The 22,596-nt window shown below is 45.7% G+C and overlaps 1 protein-coding gene across 5 annotated transcripts in view; it reads left to right on the top strand.

Moving 5' to 3' along the window:
* The window catches only part of cul2 (cullin 2), a 111,231-nt gene that overhangs the window by 45,902 nt on the left and 42,733 nt on the right, over nucleotides 1-22,596 (top strand). For all 5 annotated transcript variants that reach the window (XM_070881556.1, XM_070881553.1, XM_070881557.1 and 2 more), the window contains exons 5-6: nucleotides 17,843-17,948; nucleotides 21,412-21,494. In XM_070881556.1, coding sequence (XP_070737657.1) covers nucleotides 17,843-17,948; nucleotides 21,412-21,494 — 189 coding nt within the window. The remainder of the gene's footprint in view (nucleotides 1-17,842; nucleotides 17,949-21,411; nucleotides 21,495-22,596) is intronic.

Here is a 22,596-nt window from a genome sequence, read left to right as displayed (position 1 = left end):
CACTTGTCCACTCTACTAGTTACATCCTCAAAAAATTCCAGAAGATTTGTCGATCATGATTTCCCCTTCATAAATCCATGCTGACTTGGACCGATCCTGTCACTGCTTTCCAAACGCGCTGCTATTTCATCCTTAATAATTGATTCCAACAGCTTCCCCACTAGTGATGTCAGGCTAACTGGTTTATAATTACCCGTTTTCTCTCTCCCTCCCTTTTTAAAAAGTGGTGTTACATTAGCTACCCTCCAGTTCATAGGAACTGATCCAAAGTCGACCGACTGTTGGAAAATGATCACCAATGCATCCACTATTTCTAGGGCCACTTCCTTAAGTACTCTGGGATGCAGACTATCAGGCCCAAATCCCATCAATTTTCCTCACACAATTTCCCGCCTAATAAGGATATCCTTCAGTTCCTCCTTCTCACTAGACCCCCGGTCACCTAGTACTTCCGGAAGGTTATTTGTGTCTTCTTTCGTGAAGACAGAACCAAAGTATTTGTTCAATTGGTCTGCCATTTCTTTGTTTCCCATGATAAATTCACCTGAATCGGACTGCAAGGGACCTACTGTTAACTTCACTAATCTTTTTCTCTTCACATATCTACAGAAGCTTTTGCAGTCAGTTTTTATGTTCCTGGCAAGCTTCTTCTCGTACTCTAATTTCCCCCTCTTAATTAAACCCTTTGTCTTCCTCTGCTGAATTCTAAATTTCTCCCAGTCCTCAGGTTTGCTGCTTTTTCTGTCCAATTTATATGCCTCTTCCTTGGATTTAACACTATCCTTAATTTCCCTTGTTAGCCACGGTTGAGCCACCTTCCCCGTTTTATTTTTACTCCAGACAGGGATGTACAATTGCTGAAGTTCATCCATGTGATCTTTAAATGTTTGCCATTGCCTATCCACTGTCAACCCTTTAAGTATCATTTGCCAGTCTATTCTAGCCAATTCACGCTTCAAACCATCTAAGTTACCTTTCCTTAAGTTCAGGGCCCTAATTTCTGAATTAACTGTGTCACTCTCCATTTTAATAAAGAATTCTACCACGTTATGGTCACTCTTCCCCAAGGGGCTTCGCACAACAAGGTTGCTAATTAGTCCATTCTCATTACACATCACCCAGTCGAGGATGGCCAGCTCCCTGGTTGGTTCCTCGTCATATTGGTTGAGAAAACCATCCCTAATACACTCCAAGAAATCCTCCTCCACTGCCTTGCTACCTGTTTGGTTAGCCCAATCAATATGTAGATTAAAGTCACCTATGATGACTGCTGTACCTTTATTGCATGTATTGTGTTCCTAACACAGATGAGACTGCACACAGTGAGGTTAAAGTAACAGTGACCTCAGTCTGTAATAAGACACTCCAGTGAGGAACAGGCCTGAGGGGCCGGCTTATATACAGTGCTCCCAAGGGATGCTGGGATCCCTTGGGACTTTAGGGGATGAACTCCCTGGTGGCGGAACATGGGAGTGCATGCTTTACAGGCATGCTTCCCCCGCCCCCCCGCCAAAGTCAAAGGGAAAACTATTTACAAGGTGAGGCGGTCGGGAGCCTTTCTTTCCCTGGTGGACCGCCTCGGTACAAATGTCTGTTCTGGTGTGTCGGCTGTGCCTTCGCTGGGCTGGCGTCTTGTTGGCCCTGCAGGACTGCTGGGTGAGCCGGGCCTTGCTGGGCTGTTGGGCGTGATGGGTTTGATTTTCTGGTCCGGCGTGGTGTCGTTGATCCTTTGGGTGTGTGTTGTGGGCTCGAAAAAGGTGGTGTCTGTTGAGGGTTGTTCAGGGCAGTCTGTGAACGCAGTCTCATTTGGTCCAGGTGCTTTCTGCAAATTTGTCCATTGTCCAGATTGACTACAAACACCCCATTCCCTTCTTTAGCTATCACTGTGCCCGCGATCCACTTGGGACCATGTCCATAGTTTAGCACATAGACAGTTATTCAGATCAATTTACTGTGACACAGTGGCGCGACCATCGTTTACATTTTGTTGCTGCCGCCTGCTCTCTACCAGATCATGCAGGTTGGGGTGAACCAGCGAAAGTCTGGTTTTAAGTGTCCTTTTCATGAGTAGCTCAGCAGGGGGCACCCCTGTGAGCGAGTGGGATCTCGTGCGGTAGCTGAGCGGTACTCGGGACAGGCGGATTTGGAGTGAGCCTTCTGTGATTCGTTTAAGGCTCTGTTTAATGGTTTGTACTGCCCGCTCTGCCTGCCCATTGGAGGCTGGTTTAAATGAGGCCGAGGTGACATGTTTGATCCCATTGCGAGTCATGAATTCTTTAAATTCGGCACTGGTGAAACATGGCCCGTTGTCATGGACCAGTATGTCAGGCAGGCCATGGGTGGCAAACATGGCCCTCAGGCTTTCAATGGTGGCGGTGGCGGTGCTTCCCGACATTATTTCACATTCAATCCATTTGAAAAAGCATCCACCACCACCAGGAACATTTTACCGAGAAACGGGCCCGCATAGTCGACATGGATCCTCGACCATGGTCTGGAGGGCCAGAACCACAAACTTAGTGGTGCCTCTCTGGGCGCGTTGCTCAACTGAGCACATACGCTGCATTGCCGTACACAGGACTCTAAGTCAGAGTCGATACCAGGCCACCATATGTGGGATCTGGCTATCGCTTTCATCATTACTATACCCGGGTGTGTGCTGTGGAGATCCAAGATGAATGTCTCCCTGCCCTTTTTTGGTAGCACTACGCGGTTACCCCACAACAGGCAGTCTGCCTAAATGGACAGCTCATCCTTTCGCGCTGGAAAGGCTTGATTAGCTCTTGCATTTCAACGGGAATGCTGGCCCAGCTCCCATGCAGTACACAATTTTTTACTGGGGACAGCAGAGGATCTTGGCTGGTCCAAGTCCTAATCTGGTGGGCCGTAACAGGTGATTTATCATTTTCAAACGCTTCCATGACCATCAACAAGTCTGCAGGCTGCGCCACCATCAACAAGTTTGCAGGCTGCACCATTTCCACCCCCGTGGTGGGCAATAGTAGCTGACTGAGAGCATCCGCACATTTCTCGGTGCCTGGCCTGTGGCCGATGGTACAGTTATACACTGATAGCGCGAGTGCCCACCTTTGTATGCGGGCTGAAGCATTAGTATTTATCCCCTTGGTTTCAGCGAACAGGGATATGAGGGGCTTGTGATCGGTTTCCAGCTCAAATTTGAGGCCAAACAGGTACTGATGCATTTTCTTTACCCCGAATACACACGCTAATGCCTCTTTCTCAATCATGCTGCAGGCCCTCTCTGCCTTAGACAAGCTCCTGAAAGCATAGGCGACAGGTTGCAACTTCCCCGCAACGTTAGCTTGTTGTAATACACACCCGACTCCGCAAGACGGCGCGTCACATGCTAGCACAAGTCTTATACACGGGTTATACAATACAAGCAGCTTGTTGGAACATAAAATGTTTCTGGCTTTCTCAAAAGCAATTACTTGTTTTTTTTCCCTATGCCCAGTTCTCACCTTTATGCAATAACACATGTAGGGGCCCGAAAAGGGTGCTTAACCCCGGTAGGAAGTTACCAAAATAGCTGAGGAGTCCCAGGAACGACCGCAGCACCGTGACGTTCTGTGGCCTGGGCGCGTTTCTGATAGCCTCTGTCTTGTCTTCTGTGGGCTGAATGCCGTCCGCCGCGATCTTTCTCCCCAAAAATTCCACTTCTGTTGCCATGAAGACGCATTTCGACCTCTTCAGCTGCAGCCCTACGCGATCCAGGTTTTGTAGGTGCTCGGCGGTGTCCCGACCCATGACCAATATGTCGCCCTTAAAGACCACCATGTGTGGTACCAACTTGAGTAGGCTTTCCATGTTTCTCTGGAAGATCGCTGCAACCAACCGAATTCCAAACGGGCATCTGTTGTAGATGAACAGTCCCTTGTGCGTGTTGATGCAGATGAGGCCCTTCGAAGACTCCTCCAGCTCCTGCGTCATGTAGGCCGAAGTCAGGTCGAGCTTGGTAAATGTCTTGCCTCCTTCCAGCGTCGCAAATAGGTCGTCCGCCTTAAGGAACGGGTATTGGTCCTATAGCGAGAAAAGATTAATATTTACTTTATAATCACCGCAAATCCTGACCGTGCCGTCACTTTTGAGTACTGGAACAATCAGGCTGGCCCACTCGCTGAATTCCACTGGGGAGATGATGCCCTCGCGTTGCAGCCTGTTCAGCTCGATTTCCACTCTCTCCCTCATCATGTGAGGTACTGCTCGCACCTTGTGATGAATAGGTCGTGCCTCTGGGACCAAGTGGATACGCACCTTCGCCCCAGATAAGTTTCCAATGCCTGGCTCAAAAAGGGACGGAAATTTGTTCAGAACCTGGGTACATGAGGCCTCATCGACATGTGATAGTGCTCGGATGTTATCCCAGTTTCAGCGGATTTTGCCCAGCCAGCTCCTTCCAAGTGTGGGGCCATCGCCCGGGACAATCCAGAGTGCCAGTTCGTGCTCCGTGCCCTCATAGGTGACCTTGACCGTGGCGCTGCCCAGGACAGTGATGAGCTCCTTGGTGTACTTTCTCAGTTTCATGTGGATGGGGCTCAGGGCTGGTCTGTATGCCTTGTTGCACCACAGTCTCTCAAACATCTTTTTACTCATGATGGATTGGCTCGCGCCAGTGTCCAGTTCCATGGCTACGGGTAAGCCATTCAAATTTACATTTAGCATTCTAGATGGACATTTCGTCGAAAATGTGTGCACCCTGTGTACTTCAGCATCTGCCTCCTCTCTCGGAGGTTCGAAATTGCTTTCATCCACCATGGACCGATCTTCCTCTGCCACGTGGTGGTTAGCACGTTGGAGGTGTCCCATTGTTCCACAGCTCTTGCAAACATACCCTTTGAAGCGGCATGAATAGGCTGAATGGAAGCCTCCACAACGCCAACAAGGTGTGAATTGCCTTGCATTCATCCTTTGTTGGGGACTCTGAGTCATTTGGGTCACCTGAGGCCTGCTGGCAGTTGCAGACTCGTGGGTTCTGCCCTGTACATTTCTGGTCGCAAACACAGTTCCAGTTAATTTATGAACATTGCTAGCACTTGTGTGCTGAGAGATTTATTTGGTGTTATCGCTGGTGGACATAAACGCCTGTGCTATTGCAATGGCCTTACTGAGGGTCGGTGTCTCTATAGTCACAAGTTTTCGTCGGATGGTCTCGTGGTCAATGCCCAGTACAAAAAAAATCTCTGAGCATTTGCTCCAGGTAGCCATCAAACTCACATTGTCCTGCAAGTCGCCTTAGCTCGGCGACGTAGCTCGCCACTTCCGGACCTTCAGATCGCTGACACGTGTAGAACTGATACCTCGTCATCAGCACACTCTACCTCGGGTTAAGATGCTCCTGAACCAGAGTACACAGCTCCTCATACAACTTATCTGTGGGTTTCACCGGAGCCAGAAGATTCTTCATGAGGTTGTAGGTCAGTGCCACGCAGACCGTGAGGAGGACCGCTCTCCTTTTTGCAGCGCTTCCTTCTCCGTCCAGCTCATTGGCTACAAAGTACTGGTCTAGCCGTTAGACATAGGCTTCCCAGTCCTCACCCTCCGAGAACTTCTCCAGGATGTCCACAGTTTGCTGCATCTTTGCATTGGATTCGTATTTTCGTCGCCAGTTATTGTGTTCCTAACACAGATGAGGCTGCACACAGGGAGGGTAAAGTAACAGTGACCTCAGTCTTTAATAAGACACTCCAGAGTGAGGAACAGGCCTTAGGAGCCGGCTTATATACAGTGCTCCCAAGGGATGCTGGGATCCCTTGGGACTTCAGGGGATGAACTCCCTGCTGGCGGAACATGGGAGTGCATGCTTTACAGATACACAACAGCATGCATCCTTAATTTCTTGTTTAATGCTGTCCCCAACCTCACTAGTACTGTTTGGTAGTCTGTACACAACTCCCACTAGCGTTTTCTGCCCCTTGGTATTCCGTAGCTCCACCGATACCGATTCCACATCATCCAAGCTAATGTCCTTTCTTACTATTGCATTAATTTCCTCTTTAACCAGCAATGCTACCCCACCTCCTTTTCCTTTCTGTCTATCCTTCCTAAATGTTAAATACCCCTGGATGTTGAGTTCCCAGCCTTGGTCACCCTGGAGCCATGTCTCCGTGATGCCAATTACATCATACCTGTTAACTGCTATCAATGCAGTTAATTCGTCCACCTCATTCCGAATACTCCACGCATTGAGGCACAGAGCCTTCAGTCTTGTCTTTCTAACACATTTTGCCCCTTTAGAATTTTTCTGTAATGTGGCCCTTTTTGCTTTTTGCCTTAGGTTTCTCTGCCCTCCACTTTTACTTTTTTTCTTTCTATCTTTTGCTTCTGCACTCATTCTACTTCCCTCTGTCTCCCTGCATAGGTTCCCATCCCCCTGCCATATTAGTTTAACTCCTCCCCAACAGCACGAGCAAACACTCCCCCGAGGAGTGCATGCAATAAAGGTGCAGCAGTTATCATGGGTGACTTTAATATGCATATCGATTGGGCAAACCAAACTGGAAGCAATACGGTGGAGTGCATAAGGGATGGTTTTCTAGACCAATATGTCGAGGAACCAACTAGGGGGGAGGCCATCTTAGACTAGGTGTTGTGTAATGAGAGAGGATTAATTAGCAATCTCGTTGTGCGAGGCCCCTTGGGGAATATGGTGGAATTCTACATTAGGATGGAGAATGAAACAGTTAATTCAGAGACCAGAACTTAAAGATGGGTAACTTTGAAGGTATGATGAGTGAATTGGCTAGGATAGATTGGCGAATGATACTTAAGGGGTTGGCAGTGGATGGGCAATAGTAGACATTTAGAGACCGCATGGATGAACTAGAACAATTGTACATCCATGTCTGGCGTAAAAATAAAAAAGGTAAGGTGGCTCAACCGTGGCGAGCAAGGGAAATCAGGGATAGTATTAAAGCCAAGGAATTGGCATACAAATTGGCCAGAAATAGCAGCGAACCCGGGGACTGGGAGAAATTTAGAACTCCGCAGAGGAGGACAAAGAGTTTGATTTGGGCAGGGAAAATAGAGTACGAGAGGAAGCTTGCAGGGAACATTAAGACGGATTGCAAAAGCTTCTATAGATATGTAAAGAGAAAAAGGTTAGTAAAGACAAACGTAGGTCCCCTGCAGTCAGAATCAGGGGAAGTCATAACGGGGAACAAAGAAATGGCAGACCAATTGAACAAGTACTTTGGTTCGTTATTCACTAAGGAGGACACAAACAACCTTCCGGATATAAAAGGGGTCAGAGGGTCGAGTAAGAAGGAGGAACTGAGGGAAATCCTTATTAGTCGGGAAATTGTGTTGGGGAAATTGATGGGATTGAAGGCCATTAAATCCCCAGGGCCTGATGGACTGCATCCCAGAGTACTTAAGGAGGTAGTCTTGGAAATAGCGGATGCATTGACAGTCATTTTCCAACATTCCATAGACTCTGGATCAGTTCCGATGGAGTGGAGGGTAGCCAATGTAACCCCACTTTTTAAAAAAGGAGGGAGAAAGAAAACAGGGAATTATGGACCAGTCAACCTGACATCGGTAGTGGGTAAAATGATGGAATCAATTATTAAGGATGTCATAGCAGCTCATTTGGAAAGAGGTGACATGATTGGTCCAAGTCAGCATGGATTTGGGAAATGGAAATCATGCTTGACAAATCTTCTGGAATTTTTTGAGGATGTTTCCAGTCGAGTGGACAAGGGAGAACCAGTTGATGTGGTGTATTTGGACTTTCAGAAGGCTTTCGACAAGGTCCCACACAAGAGATTTAATGTGCAAAGTTAAAGTACATGGGATTGGGGGCAGTGTGCTGACGTGGATTGAGAACTGGTTGGCAGACAGGAAGCAAAGAGTAGGAGTAAATGGCTACTTTTCAGAATGGCAGGCAGTGAATAGTGGGGTACCGCAAGGTTCTGTGCTGGGGCCCCAGCTGTTTACATTGTACATTAATGATTTAGATGAGGGGATTAAATGTCGTATCTCCAAATTTGCGGATGATACTAAGTTGGGTGGCAGTGTGAGCTGCGAGGAGGATGCTATGAGGCTGCAGAGTGACTTGGATGGGTTAGGTGAGTGGGCAAATGCATGGCAGATGAAGTATAATGTGGATAAATGTGAGGTTATCCACTTTGGTGGTAAAAACAGAGAGACGGACTATTATCTGAATGACAGATTAGGAAAAGGGGAGGTGCAACGAGACCTGGGTGTCATGGTACATCAGTCATTGAAGGTTGGCATGCAGGTACAGCAGGCGGTTAAGAAAGCAAATGGCATGTTGGCCTTCATATTGAGGGGATTTGAGTACAGGGGCAAGGAGGTGTTACTACAGTTGTACAGGGCCTTGGTGAGGCCACACCTGGAATATTGTGTACAGTTTTGGTCTCCTAACTTGAGGAAGGACATTCTTGCTATTGAGGGAGTGCAGCGAAGGTTCACCAGACTGATTCCCGGGATGGCGGGACTGACATATCAAGAAAGACTGGATCAACTGGGCTTGTATTCACTGGAGTTCAGAAGAATGAGAGGGGATCTCATAGAAACGTTTAAAATTCTGACTGGTTTAGACAGGTTAGATGCAGGAAGAATGTTCCCAATGTTGGGGAAGTCCAGAACCAGGGGTCACAAACGAAGGATAAGGGGTAAGCCATTTAGGACCGAGATGAGGAGAAACTTCTTCACCCAGAGAGTGGTGAACCTGTGGAATTCTCTACCACAGAAAGTTGTTGAGGCCAATTCACTAAATATATTCAAAAAGGAGTTCGGTGTCGTCCTTACTACGAGGGGATCAAGGGGTATGGCGAGAAAGCAGGAATGGGGTTACTGAAGTTGCATGTTCAGCCATGAACTCATTGAATGGCGGTGCAGGCCCGAAGGGCCGAATGGTCTACTCCTGCACCTATTTTCTATGTTCCTATGACATTGGTTCCGGTCCTGCCCAGGTGCAAACCATCCAGTTTGTACTGGTCCCACCTCTCCGAGAACCCATTCCAATGTCCCAGGAATTTGAATCCCTCCCTTCTGCACCACTCCTCAAGCCACGTATTCATCTGAGCTATCCTACTCTGACTAGCACGTGGCACTGGTAGCAATCCCGAGATTACTACTTTTGAGGTCCTACTTTTTAATTTAGCTCCTAGCTCCTTAAATTCGTCTCGTAGGACCTCATCCCTTTTTTTTACCTATATCGTTGGTACCAACGTGCACCACGACAACTGGCTGTTCACCCTCCCTTTTCAGAATCCCCTGCACCCGCTCCGAGACATCCTTGACCCTTGCACCAGGGAGGCAACATACCATCCTGGAGTCTCAGTTGTGGCCGCAGAAACGTCTATCTATTCCCCTTACAATTGAATCCCCTATGACTACAGCTCTCCCACTCTTTTTCCTGCCCTCCTGTGCAGCAGAGCCACCCACGGTGTCATGAACTTGGCTGCTGCTGCCCTCCTCTGATGAGTCATCTCCCCAACAGTATCCAAAGCGGTGTGTCTGTTTTGTAAGGGAATGACCGCAGGGGACCCCTGCACTACCTTCCTTGCACTGCTCTTCCTGTTGGTCACCCATTCCTTATCTGGCTGTGTACCCTTTACCTGCGGTAAGACCAGCTCACTAAACATACTATTCACGTGATTCTCAGCATCGTGGGTGCTCCAGAGTGAATCCACCCGCAGCTCCAGTGTCGCAGTGCGGTCCTTCAGGGGCTGCAGGCGGATGCACTTCCCACACATGTAATTGTCAGGGACACCGGCAGCGTCCCTGACTTCCCACATAGTACAGGAGAAGCATAACACGTGTCTCCGCCACTCACCGATTCCTGCCGCTCCTCCGCTCACCGATTTGTAAGTGGCTTCTCTTCGGTGTTTTCGAAGCATCCCCATTTTACAATAGTTCTAAGGCTGGAATTACTGTACTGAACAAGTGAATAAGTCAGGGACGGGTACCTTGGCCCGAGAACTGGCAGGGTGATTTGGACAGGTTAGGAGAGTGGGCAAATGCATGGCAGATGCAGTATAATGTGGATAAATGTCAGGTTATCCACTTTGGTAGCAAAAACACGAAGGCAGAATATTATCTGAACGGCGGCAGATTAGGAAAAGGGGAGGTGCAAAGAGACCTGGGTGTCATGGTTCATCAGTCATTGAAAGTTGGCATGCAGGTACAGCAGGCGGTGAAAAAGGCAAATAGCATGTTGGCCTTCATAGGTAGGGGATTTGAGTATTGGAGCAGGGAGGTATTACTACAATTGTACACGGCCTTGGTGAGGTCTCAACTGGAATATTGTGTTCAGTTTTGGTCTCCTAATCTGAGGAAGGACGTTCTTGCTATTGAGGCAGTGCAGCGAAGGTTCACCAGACTGATTCCAGGGATGGCTGGACTGACATATGAGGAGAGACTTTAGCATTGTTGTTGCCAATTTAAGTGTATCTAAGGGTTAAGTCATGGCAGGAGAGCTCGGTCACGTGATATGCTCCTCCTGTACCATGTGGGAACTCAGGGACACTTCCGGTGTTCCTGACAACTACGTGTGCGGGAAGTGTATCCGCCTCCAGCTCCTGACGGTCCGCGTTGCGGAATTGGAGCTGAGGGTGGATTCACTCTGTAGCATGTAGTGCAGGGGTCCCCTGCAATCATCCCCTTGCAAGACAGATACACCGCTTTGAGTACTGTTGAGCGGGATGACTCATCAGGGGAGGGCAGCAGCAGCCAAGTTCATGGCACGGTGGCTGGCTCTGCTGCACAGGAGGGCAGGAAAAAGAGTTGGAGAGCGATAGTGATAGGGGATTCAATTGTAAGGGGAATAGATAGGTGTTTCTGCGGCCGCAACCGAGACTCCAGGATGGTATTTTGCCTCCCTGGTGCAAGGGTCAAGGATATCTCGGAGCGGGTGCAGGACATTCTGAAAAGGGAGGGTGAACAGCCAATTGTCTTGGTGCACATTGGTACCAACGATATAGGTTAAAAAAAAAGGGATGAGGTCCTACGAGATGAATTTAAGGAGCTAGGAACTAAATTAAAACGTAGGACCTCAAAGTAGTAATCTCTGGATTGTTACCAGTGTCACGAGCTAGTCATTGTAGGAATCGCAGGATAGCTCCGATGAATACGTGGCTTGAGCAGTGGTGCAGCAGGGAGGGATTCAAATTCCTGGGGCATTGGAACCGGTTCAGGGGGAGGTGGGACCAGTACAAACCGGACGGTCTGCACCTGGGCAGGACCGGAACCAATGTCCTCGGGGGAGTGTTTGCTAGTGCTGTTGGGGAGGAGTTAAACTAATATGGCAGGGGGATGGTAACCAATGCAGGGAGACAGAGGGAAACAAAATGGAGACAAAAGCAAAAGACAGAAAGGAGATGAGGAAAAGTGGAGGGCAGAGAAACCCAAGGCAAAAAACAAAAAGGGCCACTGTACAGCAAAATTCTAAAGGGTCAAAGTATAATAAAAAGGCAAGCATGAAAGCTCGGTGCCTCAATGCAAGGAGTATTCGGAATTCAGGAGAAGGCTCTGAGCTAGCTAGTGGGTGAGAGCTCAGATGAACAGGACCCCAAGAAAGAATGCAAAAGGCAGGAGGCAACAGAGCAGAGTAGCACTGGGGTAAATGTAAACCACAAGGTGATAGGAAGGGACAATATGTATGAATATAAAGGGGCTGCAGGAGGGGTCAAAACTAAAAATCATGGTTTAAAAACTAGTATTAAAACACTCTACCTAAACGCACGCAGCATTCGAAATAAAGTAAATCAGTTGACGGCACAAATCATTACAAATGGGTATGATTTGGTGGCCATTACAGAAACGTGGTTGCAGGGGGGCCAAGACTGGAAATTAAACATACAGGGGTATCTGACAATTCGGAAAGATAGACAAAAAGGGAAAGGAGGTGGGGTAGCTCTGTTAATAAAGGATGATATCAGGGCAGTTGTGAGAGACGATATTGGCTCTAATGAACAAAATCTTGAATCATTGTGGGTGGAGATTAGAGATAGTAAGGGAAAAAAGTCACTGGTGGGCGTAGTTTTCGGCCCCCAAATAATAACTTCACGGTGGGGCAGGCAATAATCAAGGGAATAATGGAGGCATGTGAAAAAGGAACGGCAGTAATCATAGGGGATTTTAACTTACATATCGATTGGTCAAATCAAATCGCACGGGGTAGCCTTGAGGAGGAATTCATAGAATGCATATGGGATTGTTTCTGAGAACAGTATGTTACAGAACCTACAAGGGAGCAAGCTATCTTAGATCTGGTCCTGTGTAATGAGACAGGAATAATAAACGATCTGCTAGTAAAAGATCCTCTCGGAATGAGTGATCACAGTATGGTTGAATTTGTAATACAGATTGAGGGTGAGGAAGTAGTGTCTCAAACGAGCATACTATGCTTAAACAAAGGGGACTACAGTGGGATGAGGGCAGAGTTGGCTAAAGTAGACTGGAAACACAGACTAAACGGTGGCACAATTGAGGAACAGTGGAGGACTTTTAAGGAGCTCTTTCATAGTGCTCAACAAAAATATATTCCAGTGAAAAAGTAGGGCGGTAACCAGCCGTGGGTAACCAAGGAAATAAAGGAGAGTATCAAATTAAAAACCAATGCGTATAAGGTGGCCAAGGTTAGTGGGAAACCAGAAGATTGGGAAAATGTTAAACGACAGCAAAGAATGACTAAGAAAGCAATAAAGAAAGGAAAGATAGATTACGAAAGTAAACTTGCGCAAAACATAAAAACTGATCGTAAAAGCTTTTACCGATATATAAAACGTAAAAGAGTGACTACAGTAAATATTGGTCCCTTAGAAGATGAGAAGGAGGATTTAATAATGGAAAATGTGGAAATGGCTGAGACCTTAAACAGTTATTTTGCTTCGGTCTTCACAGTGGAAGACACAAAAACCATGCCAAAAATTGCTGGTCATGGGAATGTGGGAAGGGAGGACCTTGAGATAATCACTATCACTAGTGGGGTAGTGCTGGACAGGCTAATGGGACTCAAGGTAGACAAGTCCCCTGGGTCCGGATGAAATGCACCCCAGGGTATTAAAAGAGATGGCGGAAGTTATAGCAGATGCATTCGTTATAATCTACCAAAATTCTCTGGACTCTGGGGAGGTACCAGCGGATTGGAAAGCAGCTAATGTAACGCCTCTGTTTAAAAAAGGGGGCAGACAAAAGGCAGGTAACTATAGGCCGGTTAGTTTAACATCTGTAGTGGGGAAAATGATTGAAACTATCATTAAGGAAGAAATAGCGGGACATCTAGATAGGAATAGTGCAATCAAGCAGATGCAACATGGATTCATGAAGGGGAAATCATGTTTAACTAATTTACTGGAATTCTTTGAGGATATAACAAGCATGGTGGATAGAGGTGTGTACCGATGGATGTGGTGTATTTAGATTTCCAAAAGGCATTCGATAAGGTGCCACACAAAAGGTTACTGCAGAAGATAAAGGTTCGCAGAGTCAGAGGAAATGTATTAGCATGGATCGAGAATTGGCTGGCTAACAGAAAGCAGAGAGTCGGGATAAATGGGTCCTTTTCAGGTTGGAAATCGGTGGTTAGTGATGTGCCACAGGATCACAACTGTTGACAATATACATAGATGACCTGGAAGAGGGGACAGAGTGTAGTGTAACAAAATTTGCAGATGACACAAAGATTAGTGGGAAAGCGGGTTGTGTAGAGGACACAGAGAGGCTGCAAAGAGATTTAGATTGGTTAAGCGAATGGGCTAAGGTTTGGCAGATGGAATACAATGTCGGAAACTGAGGTCATCCACCTTGGAAAAAAACAGTAAAAGGGAATATTATTTGAATGGGGAGAAATTACAACATGCTGCGGTGCAGAGGGACCTGGGGGTCCTTGTGCATGAATCCCAAAAAGTTAGTTTGCAGGTGTAGCAGGTAATCAGGAAGGCAAATGGAATGTTAGCCTTCATTGCGAGAGGGATGGAGTACAAAAGCAGGGAGGTCTTGCTGTAACTGTACAGGATATTGGTGAGACCGCACCTGGAGTACTGCGTGCAGTTTTGGTCACCTTACTTAAGGAAGGATATACTAGCTTTGGAGGGGGTACAGAGACGATTCACGAGGCTGATTCCGGAAATGAGAGGGTTACCTTATGATGATAGATTGAGTAGACTGGGTCTTTACTTGTTGGAGTTCAGAAGGATGAGGGGTGATCTTATAGAAACATTTAAAATAATGAAAGGGAGAGACAAGATAGAGGCAGCGAGGTTGTTTCCACTGGTCAGGGAGACTAGAACTAGGGGGCACAGTCTCAAAATACGGGGGAGCCAATTTAAAACCGAGTTGAGAAGGAATTTCTTCTCCCAGAGGATTGTGAATCTGTGGAATTCTCTGCCCAAGGAAGCAGTTGAGGCTAGCTCATCTGAAATCACAGATAGATAGATTTTTAACCAATAAGGGAATTAAGGGTTTTGGGGGGCGGGCGGGTAAGTGGAGCTGAGTCCATGGCCAGAACAGCCATGATCTTGTTGAATGGCGGAGCAGGCTCGAGGGGCTAGATGGCCTACTCCTGTTCCTAATTCTTATGTTCTTATGTTGAGACTGGATCAACTGGGCCTTTATACACGAGTTTAGAAGGATGAGAGGGGATCTCATAGAAACGTATAAGATTCTGACGGGGCGGGACAGGTTAGATGCAGGAAGAATGTTCCCGATGTTGAGGAAGTCCAGAACCAGGGGACACAGTCTTAGGATAAAGGGTAGGCCATTTAGGACTGAGATGAGGAGAAACTTCTTCACTCAGAGTTGTTAACCTGTGGAATTCCCTGCCGCAGAGAGTTGTTGATGCCAGTTCATTGGATATATTCAAGAGAGAGTTAGATGTGGCCCTTATGGCTAAAGGGATGAAGGGGTATGGAGAGAAAGCGGGAAAGGGGTACTGAGGTGAATGATTAGCCATGATCATATTGAATGGTGGGACAGGCTCAAAGGGCCGAATGGCCTACTCCTGCACCTATTTTCTATGTTTCTATGCTTTTATTAAAGTTAAAACACACACCTGCACCCAGTAAAACCACACACACCCTGGTGTGTAAAACAAACAAATGCAGTACAATACACAGTTTGGCCTGTTTAAACAGGTCCCTCACACGAAGTACCCACGTTTCAAACACCTCCCCTGAAAACCCCGAAAGCTTGGATGGGACACATGACATCCTTTCACACTATGCGGTGGTCTTAAAGATCCGTGGGCTGAGATAAATGCTCAACAATTATCCCTCTGGCTTACTCACTGCTTCTCGCGATGAAGAGTATCTTCTGGGTCCGTACCAAACTCTGGTATTCAAGTCCAGTCTCAAGATCAGCCTCCCAGTCGAAGTAGCAAGGCTCTCTTGGCTTGTAGATGGTGGTTTCTTCTCGCCGTTCCAGATGGAGTGCTCGGTCCTTGTGTGCTGCAAGCAGGCGTAGAAGAGGGGAGAGAGAGAGAGATGGCTTCCAACTGCCTTCTCTTATACCTGCAAGACTGCTAAAAGTCCAACTGTCCTTCCCGCCTGAGGCTGTCCAACTGAAAAGCAAAAACCAAGTCTTTGCCTGCCCCTTTGTTAAACTGCGCTGTCCCTTGATGGGTGGCTTCGATGAGTCTGTGGCCAAAATAGCTTTCCTTTGTCTTTCGATGGCCTGAAACACCGACCTTCTTACTTAATGTCTCACTGATGGGTTCCCATTCCATGACAAAAGGCGCCCAATTAACCTGCTTTCATTTATTTATTTATTTTTATTTTTTATTTTTTTTATTCGTAGCCATTCTTTCTAATTCTTTGTCAAATCACAAACGCCAGAGGTCACCTTGCACACATCAAGGATCACTGCGCCAATGCTCTTAGCCAAAAGGCCGAGAGCCACTGCACCGTTCCTGGAAGTACTGCAATACCAGGTTCGTGCCATGGAGGTGGATGGGTCAGCAACCCCACACACCTCCGTGGAGGTGGATGGGTATTCCCGCCCAGCTGATGTGTATTCAAGTTAAAACATGTTTGGACTTGCCCAGGTTAGCTCTTCTGCTGTACAGTGAATGTGTCCCAGCAAAGTTCAAAACTTATAAGTCCAAAAGTTTACGCTGATGTTTTCGCTGAATCTTACAGATTCCTTCCGCTCCTCACCGCCCGCCAATTCCCGCCGTCCTTCACTCCTCGCTGCTTACCAATTCCCGCGGTCCTCCGCTCCTCGCTGCTTACCAATTCCCGCCGTCCTCCGCTCTTTGCCACTCGCCGATTCTCTCCGCTCACCGATTCCCGTTGATCCGCTCCTCTGCTCGCCAATTCCCTCCGCTCCTCACCTCCCGCCGATCCTCCACTCCTTGCCGGCCCCCCCCCTTACCTATTTCCTCGTCCCTTGCTGCCCGATGTTGCCATCTTGGCTGCCTCAAAAATGTCCGGTTTTCGGACAGTAATTCCGGATTGCGAACAGCTCCATCTGGGATGCACAAAAAGTCCGGTTTTCAGAGTTCCGGATTCGGGCCGTTGCACCTAGACTAACAAAGGCTCAAAGTGTGCCTTTCAGTTATCTAACTCGAGTTTGGTTCAAGATGACAAGCCCGGCAATTGGAGATGGTAATTAAGGTGACCACCTGTGGCAGACTTAGTTATCTGTTACCAGCCAGGCAGGACAGCACTATTCTAGGGTATTTTTAATGATTGAGCTTTTTGACTGATTCATTGACAATAGCTGGGGTAGTAGACCTATCACTGGGATTTTTCCCACTTGTCCTTAAATAGGTCTGATAGTTAGTATCCCAACTAATCCTAGTTAGACGAGCAATAGGAAGCTTTATAGTGCTCTGTGATAATGCGTAAGATTTATCAGCCAACATTTGTGGCAATATTAACTTACAGTTATTAAAGCCAGCAAGTCAGTCAGTGTATACCTTTGCTAACCTCTTGATCATAATGATTCTATTGTAAACTGGACTGCCACTGAAAGAATCAGCCAGGTAAAGCAGCAGTTATGAAAGATGGGGCTCAGACTATGCTAAGGGACGGGTCCCATCGATAGCTGCCCGGAGACGTGCTATATTCAAAACAGTGGCGCATAAAGATGGCGCCTACTTCACCTACCATTCAACAATAATTTTCATTTATAATGTAGAAAACATCTCAATATGCTTCACAGGTAGGTTTGAGGAAAATGGATGCTAAGCCAAGAAAAGATTAGGAGGAATGACCAATAGCTTATTCTAATAGGTGGGTTTTAAAGAGGAGGATGAATGAAGTAATTATTGCATAGCAAGACAAGTGGTGTAATCTTCAGTTGCACGGTTGTATAAGCTGACGGAAACAGAGATTTTGCATGGACAACAAGTTTTGTCCCAGATTAAAACCATTGTTGTTCAATTTAAAATTGCGACTCCTTTGGCTAGCTGATGAGATGTTTCCCCTGTGTATTTGTACTCCGATCGGGAACTGAACCAAGTAATTGATAGAACCAGTATCTCTTACTTTGTGGTGCTGCATATTGGTGCTCCAGCACACACCACCATTATACAAATTTACTATCTTAATTCTCCTTTTCAGCATGGTCACCAGAATACGGTGCCAGTCAAGAGTACTCTGCTTGCATCTCTGAGATCACTGACCTTGTTGGTTCCAGGCTTAGAACTGTAATTGTACTGAGTGCAAGATTTGACCCAAGCCGATAGTGTTGTCATGCCAATATATGCATGTCATCTTGCACTTTTTCAATAAATATGCGTACGAATGCCCACAAAAGTGCTCCAATTAAGTCAAAATTTTAAGAGATTGCATAACTTGAATGGTGATGCTGGCAAAGTGCTTGACATTTTTAAAATCTGCCATTCTCGCAGATATCTCAACACACAGTTCATCAAGAAGAACAAACTGACAGAAGCTGACCTTCAGTATGGGTATGGTGGAGTGGATATTATTGAGCCACTGATGGAGATAGGAGAGGTAAGCTCTGCCAAAAAAAACCTTCAAAATATTTAGAATCTTAGCATTAGTCTGATCAATAGGCTGACTTACAACGCGTGCTGTAACATTAACTGAAAGTGTGCAGTTGACAGGCTAATGGGTATTCACCTCAGTGAAAATCAGGGTTTTAACTCTTGACTACATAATTTCCTTGCACTTCTCAAACTACAGGTGCATTCATCTAGAACATAAGAACATAAGAAATAAGAGCAGGAGTAGGCCATACGGCCCCTCAAGTCTGCTCAACCATTTAGTTCGATCATGGATGATCCGATCATGCACTCAGGTCCACTTCCCTGCCCGCTCCCCATTAACCCTTAATCCCTTATCGGTAAGAAACTGTCTATCGCTGTCTTAAATTTTTTCAATGCCCCGGCTTCCACAGCTCTTGAAGGCAGCAAATTCCACAGATTTACAACATTCTGAGAAAAGAAATTCCTCCTCATCTCAGTTTTAAATGGACGGCCCCTTATTCTAAGATTATGCCCCTCGTTCCAGTCTCCCCCATCAGTGGAAACATCCACTCTGCAGCCACCTTGTCAAGCCCCCTCATAATCTTATACATTTCAGTAAGATCACTTCTCATTCTTCTGAATTCCAATGAGTGGAGGCCCAACCTCCTCAACCTTTCCTCATAAGTCAACCCCCTCATCTCTGGAATCAACCTAGTGAACCTTTTCTGATTGCCTCCAAAGCAAGTATATCCTTTCGTAAATCTGGAAACCAAAACTGTACGCAGTATTCCAGGTGTGGCCTCACCAATACCCTGTATAACTGTAGCAAGACTTCCCTGCTTTTATACTCCATCCCCTTTGCAATAAAGGCCAAGATACCATTGGCCTTCCTGATCACTTGCTGTACCTGCATACTAACCTTTTGTGTTTCATGCACAAGTACCCCCAGGTCCCGCTGTACTGCAGCACTTTGCAATGTTTCTCCATTTAAATAATAACTTAGTCCTCTGGCCTACCACTAATCTTCGCAACATTGTATGCCTTTGTTTTCAATTTGATACCATCCTTAACTTCCTTAGTTAGCCACGGATGGTTCATCCTTCTTTCTCACTGAAACATATCTTTGCTGAGAGTTATGAAATATCTCCTTAAATGTCTGCCACTGCTTAAGTACTGTCTTAGCCTATAATCTATTTTTCTACTTTAGCCAACTCTGTCTTCATACCTTTGTAATTACCTTTATTTAAGTCCAGGACACTAATTTGAGACCTAACTTTCTCGCCCTCAAACTGAATTTGAAATTCTAACGTGCGATGATCACTCTTCCCTAGAGGATCCTTTACTATGAGATCATTCATTAATCCTATCTCATTACCCATTACCAGATCTAAAATAATCTGCTCCCTGGTTGGTTCCACAACATTTTGTTCGAAGAAACCATCCCGAATACACTCTCTGAACTCATCCTCAAGGCTACCTTTGCCAATTCGATTTGTCTAATCTATATGAAGATTAAAATCGCCCATGATTATTGCAGTACCCTTCTTACAAGCCCCCATTATTTCTTGATTTATACTCTGTCATGCAGTGTAGCTACTGTTTGGGGGCCTATAGACTACTCCCACCAGTAACTTCTTTCCCATATTATTTCTTATCTCCACCCAAAAACTGATTCTACATCTTGATCTTCTGAGCCAACATCATTTCTCACTACTGCACTGATTGACCTGTATCTTCCTATGCTTGAAACGTTTACTCTCTTTGTCCTTTAAAAAATGAAATAGTCACTGCTTCAGCTTCTCTCTTTCTCTCCCATCCACGTTATACATTCTATAAATAGATGCTTTCTGGCTGCAGCTTTGACATTCTTCTGTCATCAGTGCAGTGCCTTGCTGCTTTCAAGCACGAGAAAATGTGTGTCTGGACGATTTTTTTTTCTGCGTGGAATACTTTTCTGTCACAGTTTCACAGGCATCCTTTTTACCACTTGGACATTGAAGTATTGATTTTTTTGCAATATTTTTCAGCCAAGTTTTGTACTGTTGTACTGTTACCTTTTAAGTCAAAGCAGGGCCTCTTCCATTTATATAGAGCCTTTAATGTAGAAAAATGTTCCAAGGTGCTTTACAGAGGTATCATTCTAGTTACACTCCCTTCAAGGCCAATATATCCTTCCTAAGATGTGGTGCCCAGAACTGCTCTCTACTCTCGGTGTGGTCTCCCAGGGCTTTGTATAGCTGTAGCATAACTTCAACCCCATTGTATTCTAGTCCTCTAAATATAAATACCAGCATTTCATGAGTCTTTTTGATTATATTTTGTACCTGTTTATGACATTTTAATCGATGTACATGGACTCCCAAGTCTCTCTGGACCTCCACTGTTTCAAGCTTTTCACTATTCTTTAACCCTTGACGGTGGATGAGGTAATATCATTTATGATCTGAACAGATTTTGGTTTGATGACTGAAACACCAGGTTGCTTCTCACCCCAGCATACCAGCTCCTTGCATTCCTTTGTGGGATTTAAATTTAACATTGTTGTGCCGGTTTTATAGTTCTAAAATAACTGCAATCAATTCAGCAGGACAGAGGCTTGCTCGAAATCTACACAGGTGTTTGGGCCACTACTAAATTCGCCAGGGCCTTGAAATGAGCACAGGTGCTATTTCAATTTTGAAATTGAGGATCCTGTGCTCGTTTTCGACACAGATTGGTAAATTTGTTTATACTAGCTGGAGCTTGCAAAACACGCAAGTTCGAACTAGTATTTCCGGGTCTTGAGCAGCCTAACGAGCCCCTTTCCCCACTACCACAACACCCTGCCCCACCTTATCACATACCCCCTCTGCCATGGACCCATATCTGTGGGTCTCGGCGCGGGGCGAAATTGGTATGGCTCCAACAGGTGCGCTGTGTTGGGACACCTTGTGAGCATCTGCAGCACAGCTGATTATGATGATGAAGCCCGAGGACAAATTTAGTTCCGAACTCGGCCCTCTCCGGCATGCTGCTGCTCCATGCTACCGGAAGCACACCCGGCTTGGAGAGCCAAAGAATTTATGCTCCAGAACTCCCATCGTGGAGCTCCCACCTGTGAGCTCCAATGATTTTCCCGTGAAGATCTTTTTACCTCCACCAGGGTGAAGAAACTTAACAAGGACTGAGGAGGTTTTGTTTTATTTCTGTATGTCACACAGTTCCTAGTAATATTATTCAGTGCAGCTTGGCTTTAAAAAATTGGTTGACTTCTTGGTCAAAACTATTCGAACTTCCATGCAAAAAGGAACAGCATTTTCAAAAGCAAGTTGAAGAGATAATGGAACTCGCCAAATGAAATTGGATTACATTTTTTTAAAGAATGTTTGAGTACTTGAACATGTTGATTTTCAGTTTTAAGTATTGTAGTTCCTGCGTCTCGTTCCTTGGCGATTTATTTAGAACTTTAATGTACTTCAGCTTTTGTCCCAATAATTGTAAATTTCTAGCTAGCTCTTGACATGTGGAAGAAACTGATGATTGAACCATTACAGACCATCCTCATCCGAATGCTTCTCCGTGAAATAAAAAAGTGAGTAGGTTTCTGCTTATATTCAACTTGTTGTCTTCCTTGAATGTTAGTGACCTGTTAACATGAATGGTTCGTCTGTATCATAACAAATTCCATTTTTATCTCCTTTTTATTTTCATGCCCAAATTCTATGATTTTAGAACCTTTGTAGTATGGTGACAGTATAGTAGCTTTGTTATCATAACTTTTTAATCATCTCTATTCTGCAATGAATGTATTTCACAGCTTAAAAGTGGAAGAATGGATGACTTATCTCAGAAAGCTTATTATGCAGCCAGACTAGTTTGACAAAATTTGCCTCTTTCTATTGGCTGTATGGATATTACAGGAAATAGTTGGAACAGTGTCTGTCTCATTTCTAGTGCTGCGTGCTCAGAGATAAAATTGCCTGTAATTTGATACTCATTTAGACAAAATCTGGTGTGCGTGTAGTGCATTATTTCACGCTGGCATAGAAGGAAGTGCTCTTGAGATTTGAACTAAGGCAAGTAATCAGACTTGCATTATATAACACCCTTCATGACCTCAGGATGTCCCAAAGCACTTTACAGCCAACAAAGTACTTTCATATATTAAAAAAAAGTCACTGTTGTAATGTAGGGAAATGTGACAGCCAGTTTGCACACAGCAAGGTTCCAAAACAGCAATGAGATAATGACCAGATAATCTGTTTTAGTGATGCTGGTTGAGGGATAAATATTGGGCAGGGCACCGGGAGAACTCCTCAGCTTTTCTGTGAATAGTGTCTTGGGTTCTTTTATGTCCACCTGAGAGGGAAGATGGGGCCTCAGTTTAATATATCATCCATAAGACGACATCTCCAACAGTGCTGCCCTCTCTCAGGACTGCAGTGAGTCCTGGAGTATGTGCTCAAGTCTCTAGACTGAGTGAGCAGCTGAGAGGGTGATGGAGTCGGGCAGGAGCAACTGTATGAAGCTTGTCAATGTTAAATTGGAGAATGTTATGTCTGATCCACACCTTGATGTTGACATGCAGTCCGACAGCACAATGATAGTCGTGGAGTGAAGAGTGATGGCAGAGAGATGGAACTTGGTGTTTTCACATACATGTGGAAGCTGACTTTCATATGTATATATAAGGC

The sequence above is a fragment of the Pristiophorus japonicus genome, chromosome 5, assembly GCF_044704955.1.
Source record: "Pristiophorus japonicus isolate sPriJap1 chromosome 5, sPriJap1.hap1, whole genome shotgun sequence".
NCBI classification, from domain to species: Eukaryota; Metazoa; Chordata; class Chondrichthyes; family Pristiophoridae; genus Pristiophorus; species Pristiophorus japonicus.
The sequence above is the reverse complement of the archived record's forward strand: the minus strand, read 5'-3'. Positions and strand labels throughout refer to the sequence as shown.